This window comes from Trichechus manatus, unplaced genomic scaffold, assembly GCF_000243295.1.
Source record: "Trichechus manatus latirostris isolate Lorelei unplaced genomic scaffold, TriManLat1.0 scaffold00002, whole genome shotgun sequence".
Lineage (NCBI taxonomy): Eukaryota > Metazoa > Chordata > Mammalia > Sirenia > Trichechidae > Trichechus > Trichechus manatus.
Window position 1 is genome coordinate 2,829,635 of NW_004443938.1, and position 11,170 is coordinate 2,840,804.

Consider the following 11,170-nt stretch of genomic DNA (forward strand, 5'->3'; position numbering starts at 1 on the left):
TGTGTAGCTGCCGTTGGTGGGGGGAGGATGGGCTATGCTGTGTAGACGCCGTGGAAGGGAAGGGGAGACGAACTGTACCGTGTGGACGCCGTGTGGGACCGACACAGTGTGTCCGATGAGACCCAGACCGAGCCCCGACCGACTCACCCACACCAGGGGCTGCAGCTGCAGCTCTCGCTGCGCCCCCGCCATAGCCCTCGAGCCCTGGCCTGCTGTGGAGGGTGGCTCCCTCAGGCCTATGCTCCGCCCACAGCACGCTCTTCCCGGGAGGGGCCAGCTAACGGGCCCCGCCCCGGAAAGGCCCCGCCCCGGAAAGGCCCCGCCCCGGAAAGGCCCCGCCCCGGAAAGGCCCCGCCCCGGAAAGGCCCGGCTACACTGGTTCCCCACATGCCTGGCTTCCTGGGGCTCAAAAACACGATGTCCACTCTCTGGTTGCTCAGACGCGCAATCTTGGGATTCTAGACTCCTCTGTCTTATCCCACAGCCAATGTTCCAACGCACCCTACGGCTTTCAAAATGCTTACAGCTCCCACCCCGTCACGACGACGACCCCGCTACCTGGACCATCACAGTGGCCTGTAAAATAAATCAGGCCACTCCTTCCACGGCTTCCCACCCCGCTCAGACGGAAAACCCGAGAACTCCAGCAGCCAGCGGCTCGGGCCTGCAAGTCCTCCTGCTGCTCCCCTGCTGTCTCGGCTCCACAGGTCTCCTCGCTGCTCCCTGAAGGCAAAGCACGCTCCCACCCCATGCCTCTGCACCTCTTCTCGGCCTGGGGTGCTCTCCTGAGATATCCCCATGGCTTGCCCGACCCTTCCTCCGGATTCGGATCAAATGACCCCCCACTAGAGAGGACTTACACTGCCTCACTGTTCCCAATAGCACCCATCGCATGAGACAGGCCACACATATATCCACCCCTCACCTACCTCATCCCATGGGACAGGCCACACACCCACCCCTCACCTACCTCATCCCATGGGACAGGCCACACATACATCCACCGCTCACCCTACCTCGTCCCATGGGACAGGCCACACACATCCCCACCCCTCCCCTGCTCCATTCCATGGGACAAGCCACACATAGCCACCCCTCACCTACCTCATCCCATGGGACAGGCCACACACATCCCCACCCCTCCCCTGCTCCATTCCATGGGACAAGCCACACATAGTCACCCCTCACCTGCCTCATCCCATGGGACAGGCCACAAATATACCCACCGCTCACCCTACCTCGTCCCATGGGACAGGCCACACACATCCCCACACCTCACCTGCTCCATTCCATGGGACAAGCCACACATAGTCACCCCTCACCTGCCTCATCCCATGGGATGGGCCACACAGGACTGTTTACTGCCCTTCACCTAGTGTGTCGTGCAGCTCACAGGGTGGGCACCTTGCCAGTGAATGGCACGTGGGAGGGGCTCTGGTTTAAGTTTTGCTGAATAACTGAATCAAACATTGGAAGAGACAGGGTACCGGAAATGAGGACACACGGTGGACATGTCAGATCCGCCACCATCACAGTCGTGTATACTGCTTCCTGCCTGCCTTCCTGACACTGCCAGTCCTGGTATTCCTGCTCATCCTTCTTTCCAACCAAGAAAACAAGTCCCCTCACCCGAACCATTCACTGAGACCCCAGTGGCCCTGACCTCAGCAGACTGGCCATTTGGGGGCTACACATCATCTCACAGGCCATGTTAGCTGAGGTTCTCTCTCAGGAAACTGGACAAGAAACATGGAGAAGGGGATGGCAGTTGAAGCTAGTGGAGAACCGGCGTGACCCACAGGAAAGGCAGGCAGGAGGACGGGATGCAGGGAGGTGAGCAGCAGAGCTGAATCATGTTCTTGCTGAAACACTGGAGTGTCAACCTGTGTTGCTGTAGTCCCTGGGGTTTGAAATCCAGCCATCCCGCCATGCCAGACTGCGTGAGGCCGGCTCCTACTGCACTTCTTATCTTCATGGGCCCAAACTAACATTTTCCTTGTCACTCATGTATTTTTATAGTCAAACCTCCCCTCCAATCTAACCAGGGAACCTTATTTGTAAAACTTACTTGTGACTGGGTGTGTGCTGGATTTCAACAAGGCAATGATGGGCCGCGTGACCGAGACACAGTCCACACGACCATTTGGGACTGTGGTGTGCAAAGTGGAAATCATCTGAAGCTGGGGGTGACGGGTGAGACCCACGAGAAAGTTACCACAAGTTTCAGTCAGCCACACGACCGTGGCAGAGAACACTTGCCACACACTGAGACATTGCCTGGTACGTGAACGATACTCAATAACGTTTAATGAATGAATGGGCAGACGGAAGGAAGCGGTAGGGGAGAAGCTGGCATTACAAATATAAACTGTCAGCACTATTAAAATAGCAAATACACTTAAATACATACAAAGTTTATTAAAAATAGGTTGCAACCAAAATACAGTAGAAATGGAAAACTCCAGCAGTTTTGATGTTTTTTCCATAATAATGCACAATTATGAAAAGCACTTTTACACATATTCACATTTGACCTAACTGTCCAAAGACGGCCAAATCCACTTGTTTGCAGGTTGTACAAATCTCCTTGCATGTCGATATTTACATGTACTTGCGTGCATTTGTTGTTCTCTATATTAACCCAACAGTAACTCATCTGCATCTTTCCTTCAGGGGCAGTGTGGATCCCGTCACCGTAGGGCAGCCAGTGTTCTCAAGGTATTTGGGAGAAGCTTGCTTTTCCTCGAGCTTCCAGAGCAAGCGAGCAAATCCTTCATAAACACTTAGGACCATTTTGCTCTCTTACTTAAACAAGGGAAATGGGAAAACACTTTCAAATAAGAACCCTGATATACGTAGAAAAAATATTTACACTCGGCGTCATTATTTATCATACAACTCTTATTAAAAGTCATTCCTAAGGCAGTGAGAGCCTCTATCTCTTCTATTTGAAAGTGTGCATCTTTTCCTAACATACATATTTGTAAGAGAACAATATGGTACAGAAAATCATCTAAACCCCACATCAGAACTTTGTCAAATAGAAAATCTGCTCAATCACAAAGTAATTTACCATTTCAACATCACACAATAAAACAGAGGTCCTTCTCCCCAACATCAGCCATATATCCACAGCTGAAGAAATGACAGTGGTAACTAATAATTCAACAAATTAAATTAAATTAGTCTATTATACTATGAAAAATAGCTTGAACTGCCTGCCATGAGTTATTCTTACAATAATTAAGTTACAAATGCCATATGTAATTGAGTGCTTGCCTTTCCCTGAAAGTATATTGATGTAAATCTATTTCTTTGTCCATTTAAAGTTTCTCAGCAGCAGCCGTGCCTAAAAGTCACCTATGAGTCTCCCATTCTTCCGGGGTCCTACTCACGTGAGCAACACCGTCCTTTGATACTGCTCAGAATATCTGAAATATTTGTTAACTTCCTAACCTAACTGCCACCTTCAAAATCACCAATGATGTATCCGTCTAACAATATCTGGTATCTATGAAAATAAACCCCCCCCAAGCATAAACCCTCAGTCTTTTCTCCTCTGGGAACGCATTTTTAAATCAAATACTTCCAAGCGATTGGGGGGCGTGCACGCTGAGGAACAAGACGAAGCAGTCTCAGCTCTGCCTCCCTTTACAGACAGGAGGCGCCGTCTGACCTGCCCCATTGCTTCAGGCAAAGAGGACCAGAAAGGACACCACAAGAGTGCCGTCAGCGGCTGCCTTCACACGCTCTCCTGGGATGTGGTCTGCAGTTCAAGCTATTCTCTGACAGCTAAAATGAAGTGTTTTTGGGAAAAAAAAAAAAAAAAACAGAAATAGAACTTCATTGTCTGTGCTCCCTGGTCAATTATGGGGGGAAGGCAAGGAAGAAAGGAGAAACATCTATTCCGCCCCTTTTGGAACTCAGATTCCAAAAAAGAAACTAACAAAAAAAGTTATCTTCGTGTGATTCAGATCATTAAACAAAATAAGACAGTGTTTAAACTGTATAAATGACAATCTCTTGGTAAAGTAAAATAAAATCTCTTGGAATTGCAACATCTCTAAATCTCAACCGTTTCAGAAACAGAAATTACAAATCACTTTAAAACGTGGCCTCCCCTCCCCTCCTCTAAGGTCACCCCCGCACAACCACCCTGGGAGGGTGGTGGGGTCAACTCCAGCTCCTTTGCCCTTCCGTCATTTGGTGTTCAGTTCATTTTCCAGTTCTGTTAATTTCCGTGAAGCTTTCACTTTATTGGACACGTCTTGGCCTTGGGAGAAGAGACGCTGGCGCTCTTTGAATGTCAAGTTTTCAGGGGCTCCAGAAACCCCAGGCAAGTTGGCATCTTGGCTGCACAGGGGGGAGGTGCAAATGGTTATACGTCAAAACAGAAGGAACTTGTCAATGATTATGCAAGTCTGCATAATGTACAATTAAGTAATATTTTAGTTTCTACATGTGTAATTCAGTGACACTGATTACATTCTTCAAATTGTGCAACCACTCTCACCCTCCTTTTCCAAGTTGTTCCTCCCCCGTTCACATAAACTCACTGCCCCTTAAGGTTCCTATCTAATCCTTTGAGGTACTGTTGTCAATTCGATACCATATCAATAGATCTTAAAAGAGCATAATGTTCAAGGCAGACATTCTTTACTAGTTAAGCTAAACTACTGTTTGGTTTTAAGAAAACTTAAGGGGGTATTTTTGGTTTAAGGCTTAAAGATCATCCCAAAGCAATAGTTTTGGGGGTTCATCTAACCTCCAAGACTCCAGAAAGTCTGGATTCCATAAGAATTTTCAAATTTGTTCTACATTTTCCCTCTTTTGATGAGGATTATCCCATAGAATCTTTTTGATCAAAATGTTCAGTAATGGTAGCCAGGTACCATCCAGTTCTGGTCTCATGGCAAAGGAAGCATTTGTACACGGCGACAACTAGCCACACATCCATTTCCTCTTCCTATTCTTAAGTAAGATTTCCAGTAAGAGACTATTTTTTGTTAAATGCTGCCATAACCTTTCCTATAATGAAAATTATTGGGACTGTATTTAAACCCAGGTAGACGAAGGACAGGGATGGTCTCCTTACTAATGTGTTAACCTCCTCCAGTCATATCTAATTCCCAAAATGCTAATAATTTTTAGCAAGAAGGTAATTTCTGCAAGTTAAACAAGTTCAACTGAAGGGCTATAGTTTCAGAATAAAGCATTTTAATAAATCCTGTGTGTATACAAGGGGCATCTATAAATATACCCGATTTAATAATAATTATATCTATAGAATAATAACAAATACATCTAACTTATTTATAGTGCGATACTGACAATTTTCCTGATTCGTTCAACTTCAAAGCTGTTAAGAACTGCCTGGAAAACAGAGTTTCCAATTATATCCGAGGTGAAGGCACTTGGTGAAGGTGCCGAGCCCGCCGGGATTCTACACCATTAGGGCAGGTCTTAGGCAGCCGAGCAACACTCATGTGTTGCTCCAACATTTCTGCCCCTCCCCAGTGGAAGGGAACGTGGTATGGCCACTGCCCCATGTCCTGAAACAGCACAATGTCAGCAACACTAACTAAAAACGCCTGTACGTGCAGACAGCTTTACATCAGGACACGTGAACTGATAGGAAGTCTCCAAAATCCTAGCCAGCCACCTTCAGCCTCACACAAAAAAGGCATGAGGAATAGGGAAAGTAATCCATTCTGTACGCAGTTAACAAGCAGGGCAACTGTAAATACCTTTTAGACCATTTGTCTCTGGGATCTCGGTAAACATCATGAGTGCTAACAGCTGTTCCAGTAGATCCCGTGTAAGAGTTTGGTCCTTTTCCATAAAAGACAAAGTCAAAGTTAGAGTACTTGCCTTATATCCAACACTTTAGTGCTGATGAAGATGCAGTGCCCACAGAAATATAAGACATCTTTAATTACCAAATAAATAAGAAAACAAAACCTCCTTCATCGTTGATAAAGGATTCACCAGTTTAAAACTCACATCTCTTAGTGGCCTGAGTAATCCAATCACTACCCTCAAAAAGTGCTAAATCACTGACCTCATGCCCTGTATCACTCACTAGAGGGGAAAACAACGTAGGTCTTAGGTACTGATGGATATACGGATCCAAAAGGTTTACATCAAATAACATGCATAATTACCGTGACTTCAGGAGAAAAATCCACAAAAGAGTTAATGAGGAGATGAACAAATCCTTTTGGATATACTCCTGACACTAAGAATCTTCTTACTAAAAATCATTGAGAGCAAAATGTGACTCAAAGATTAGGAAGTAATCATACAACTGAAGCTCCTCCTTCTGAGACAGCTATTGGTTTGTTTTTTAAAAATAAATGGCTAAAATTATTAAAACAAAATAAAAACTTTAAATAAAAAAAAAAACCTGCCAAAAGACCTAGCATTTAGATACTAGTGCCAGCGCTGCAGATTCCAAACCAATAACAAGGACAAAGATAAGCTGCAAAGCAGCACAGCCTGATGGGAAGACAGCTGGCCCCAAGGTGTGGGTTCCAGTTCAGCCTCTCACCAGCTGTGCACCCTCGGGGAGTTCCTAGGTTTCCGCCCTCAGAACAACAACATCTGTCCTGTCTACTTCCAAAGAGAGGATGCAGGTAAGAAGCTTTAGAAACTCTTCAAGAAGTATCTAAGTATATTATCATCATATTATTAAAACCATAATGCATTAAATCAGCACTAATGTATTTCTATCAGTTGTAAAATCAGCAAGAAAAAAATAATTTCACATTTGAAAAATCTCTTGCTTACAATATGTTGTTGCTGGGTGCCATTGAGTCAATTTTTGACTCATAGAGACCCCATGTGACAGAGCAGAACTGCCCCATAGTTTCCTAGGCTGTAACCTTTATGGGAGCAGATCACCAGGTCTTTCTCCTAAAGAGCCACTGGGTGGGTTTGAAATTACCAACCTTTCAGTTAGCAGCCGAGTACTTAACCATTGCACCACCAGGGCTCCTTCACAATAATACAGGCTTTGATAATAAATGCTCAAAATATTCAGCAAATATTGACATCACTGAGTATTGGATTAGACAGGTCACAAAATTATTATATTTTTACATTTAAATTATCCTTTTTAGACAAGCTGCACAAAAATGAATTTTTATGCCTCTTTTCTCTAAAAAGGACCTCCCACGCAAACTTGTATAGAACATTTTAGGCACAGCTAGTTCTTCTCTGTGACACCCATGGCACTGCATCTCCACGTTGTATTCATGTAACACAGTTCCCACAATCACTGTACAAGAAATCCCTCAGCAAAGGCTCAGAAGATCAGACAGGAATCCACCTCTAATGTAAGGTGACACAGAGCAGGCCCTTGAGGAAAATTATTTGCATGGTGGGATTTTTTTCGATTCTAATTTTTTTCTTAATTTTGTTTGTTTTTAAAAAACATTGTGTTGGATCTTTTGAGCTTTGCTTTAAGGATGATACTAGCTTCTTCCACTGGTTAAAAGATCAATCCTTCAACTTTTTAAAACTTTTTCAAAATTTAAAAAACTTTTAAAGTATCAAACACTTTCAATTGACTTTATACGAATTCACATATTTCACAGGAGTTTCTAAGAGCTGCAGTAACGAGTATTCTGGCTGAGCTGCTCGACTGAACTCGTCATGCATTCCAGCACATGCGCTCATTCCCTGCAGCGCCCAGTGGAAGAAGCCAGGTGCCGTCTGCAGAAGCGTGCTTTACCAGGGGCTCCCACAGACAGGGAGCTAAGAAAGAACGCGCCGATGTTAGTGAGATGAAGAGATGGCAAGACCAGAGTGCAATCTGTGTTTGGTGCAAACAGCTCTGTACTTTACGAAGGAAGTCTTCCAGGAAGCCCACACAATCAGACGCAGGATTAACCTGCTCCCGGGCGGAGTTTGGGGTGTGAGATAAAATCAGGGTTAGTAGTGTGACTGACAGCCAGGATGGTTAGAAGTGATGTCTAATTATGGTATTCTCAACTGTCACCAAAACCTCCTTTGTGACATGCCACTTACAAAACATTTATAGTTCAGCTTATAATTTGATACAAGGAGACTGCTGGCATCTCCCTTCAAAACTTGCTATTATTCCATAAATGTCTCTAAAAGGCACCAAACTCTAGATATTTACAATAAAAATTTTACAGAAAGATGTAATTTTGGCTTTCAGAGTGACTCAACCTAAATATAGCCAAATACTAAACCTTCAAAGAGGATCTAAGATCTGATCAGGGTACAAAAAAAGACAGAATTCTGGCAAAGCCCACTTGCTATGTCAGAGTCATGGTTAGACTAGTTTTTAGATTACCAGCAAGTGGGACTGTAAAAGGAAAATAAATTGCTTATTTTAGAAAAAAAGTAATTTTCAACTTCTTCCAGAACTGTTGAGTCCCTGCATGGTATCACTCAGAATCTGGGAGACTGTCACGCTCATTCAAAGTGATGGTGCTGTGAGAATGCTCCCTGCCAGAACTCGTTCCCGTTCAGGTAGTGAGAGGAGTCTCAACTCGGAACCTCCCAGTTACAGGTCTGTGTTTAACGTGCCATCCAGTGCCGGCTCGTGAGCCGCTGCACGTCTGGGGGATGGCTTCTGGGCCCTGCACCATCAGAACACGAGGCTCTGTGGTTCAGCTTAGAGGCTATGGCTAAGGTGACTACGTGCCGACAACGGCTTGCTGCTAGGGCTGTGATGTGCTGAGACGCAGGGTGACGGAAGAGTGCTGCGAGTCAGAAAACGGCGGCGGGACCCGTCCTTTCAGACTGACTCCGTTCCCTGGACTGCCACAAGCAGCCTGGGCATCAGCGCTGCTAGGCAACACCGTTACCCAGCTGGCAGGGTGTGTCAACTATGCTCACTGAGCCCCCCACTGAAGGGGTAAGCCTTTCCATAAGCCATGACCTCGTGGCATTTAATCCAGAACAAAAAGTTCTACTTACGCTATGTAACAGAAACTTAACATGTAACCACAGCATTACTCATAAGCTGAAATGCATCTTCAGAGACATCAAAGTGCACGGCAAAGGTGCTTGTTCAACCCAATATGAGGATTATTTGGAGAGGTGGAGAATGACAGCCAAGACCAACAGTACTTCAATGGATTTAGGGGCTGACTGTGGAGAGCTGATCACTGGAGTAATTGAGAAGGGCTGATTGTGGAGAGCTGATCACAGCAATAATTGAGGACTGATTGTGGACAGGTGATCACGGCAATAATCGAGAAGGACTGATTGTGGACAGCTGATCAAAGAAGTGTGGCTTTTAAAGCGTAAGAGACTGGCGAGTTCTCACACATTTACAGAAAAGCCATGAACACAGACATCCGATTGGAGGCGGGGCATCACCAGCCAGGCACAGGGATCAGTGGAATCGAACCCCACTGTGCACGGTGATCTGGGAGACACAGTGGGGAGTGCACAGACAGCGGCCGAGACTCCAATCGGGAAGACAGGAGAGGGAGTGATTGAGCTTTATCTTTCCGCTCTACCTTTGGAGCTGCTGGGACGGTAGAAGTTCGGTTTTTTTGGAGGGGGTGGGGGCTGGCCTGCTTTGTGGGCAGTACTGTTGGCTTTGACCGAGGGTGGCTGGAATGAGTTGGAAAGAAAGATGCCATCGGAGACGGGGCGCGGCTGGCAGGAGGGCTGCGGCTTTGGGGCGGCGGCGGGAAGAAGGTCCCCGTAAGACTTTCTCGTGCTGGCGTACTTATCCTGACCTGCCAGGCCGGAATCCTCCTCCTCCTCCTCCTCCTCATTGTATGCAACAAACTTGGCAGTGTACAGCGTGTCAGGCGAGAGGACCTGCGTTTTGAGGTAGGAGGTGTTGCGCTGAGGCGGGGGAGGAGGAGCGCTAGGCGCGGGGGCTGGGCACGGGAGCTGGTAGTCCCGTGGAGGCGGCGGTCTGCACAGACCCGGCTCGTCCGGCTCCAGCAGCCTCCGCTCTGCCTCGTCATGCTGTCGGCGCCGCTCGGCCTCCAGGCGGCTGTAATACCCCTCCTCCTGGCGCCTCTGCAGGCGAAATAAACGGAAGTGAGCGTCAGCGGGACGGCAGGGCCCCTGCTCCCCCCCGAAAGCACCCCCCACGAGAATAACGGCCACGCGTGGGGGAACACCCCACCACGACTGCTGCCGGGGAGACAGGCAGATGCAAATGGCCTTCTAGAGACTTAAGACTAGGAAACTGCTCAAAGGCATGGAGTGGATTAACCATCAGGTGCGTCCAGGCCCCACTCCCAGCTAGGACATCTCTGTCCACTTCAAGTGATCTGACTAGCCTCTCCTTTCTGCTCCCGGTAAAACAACTTACCTGTGGCTGCTGTGTTTCGAGAGCAAATACAAGTAAAATAAGCTATACTGGCTTTCTAGGGCTGGCACTTTCAGGAGTGTGAACTTACACACTTTTCCGTTAAACACAAGTGGACTCAGGAGACTTCATCCCTTGCAGGAAGCGTGGGATTGGGCCATCTAGTTTACCCCAGTTAGGCAGAGGGAGGCCAGGAGGAAACAGCTGGGAGCACAACCTGTGTTCCCCCAAAGCAATCGTCTAACACATGCATGTCCACGGTTCTTAATGTCTATTCCAGTCTCAAGAAACTCCCAACAGACAGAGAATGAGAGAGCCAGGCGTTAACAGGAAGAGCAAAGAGAAATTCAAATATATTTTGACACATAGTGTACATTTCTTCTGACATACATCTGCACGAACTACAGTCAACAGTGGTGAAATTATTTTAACAATTAAAAAAGGTAACAGCGCAGTTTTGTTAGATTGACATTAAGTTTAGAGTACAAGAAAACAGTAAGAGAGAAAGGGGGTGGGAAAGAGCAGACATCATCACCTGCCTTCGCCTGAAGAGTGGTCAGTATTCCAGAATGGAGTACAACTAATGTCACAGCCACTCACCCAAAGATCACTACTTTAGGGACCCTGCTGGCATGAGGGTAACAGCTTCTAGTCCCAACTTCATTTATGCCCATGTGTCTCGCTACTACCCCCAGAGCTACACACACACACACAGTGACACACATATCCAGACACTGAGAACACACACACCCACTGAGGACACACACTGAGAACACACCCACCACACTGAGGACACACACTGAGAACACACCCACCCACACTGAAGACACATGCACACTGGGGGGACACACACACACA

The 11,170-nt window shown here is 46.7% G+C and overlaps 1 protein-coding gene across 1 annotated transcript in view; it reads right to left on the bottom strand.

Moving 5' to 3' along the window:
- Positions 1-3,801: 3,801 nt before the first annotated feature.
- The window catches only part of AFDN (afadin, adherens junction formation factor), a 119,870-nt gene continuing 112,501 nt past the window's right edge, over positions 3,802-11,170 (bottom strand). The window contains exons 30-32 of the mRNA XM_023728482.1: positions 9,501-10,017; positions 5,748-5,832; positions 3,802-4,353 (exon numbers count right to left, since the gene is read on the bottom strand). Of these exons, the coding sequence (XP_023584250.1) occupies positions 4,200-4,353; positions 5,748-5,832; positions 9,501-10,017 (756 nt within the window). The 3' untranslated portion in view covers positions 3,802-4,199. The remainder of the gene's footprint in view (positions 4,354-5,747; positions 5,833-9,500; positions 10,018-11,170) is intronic.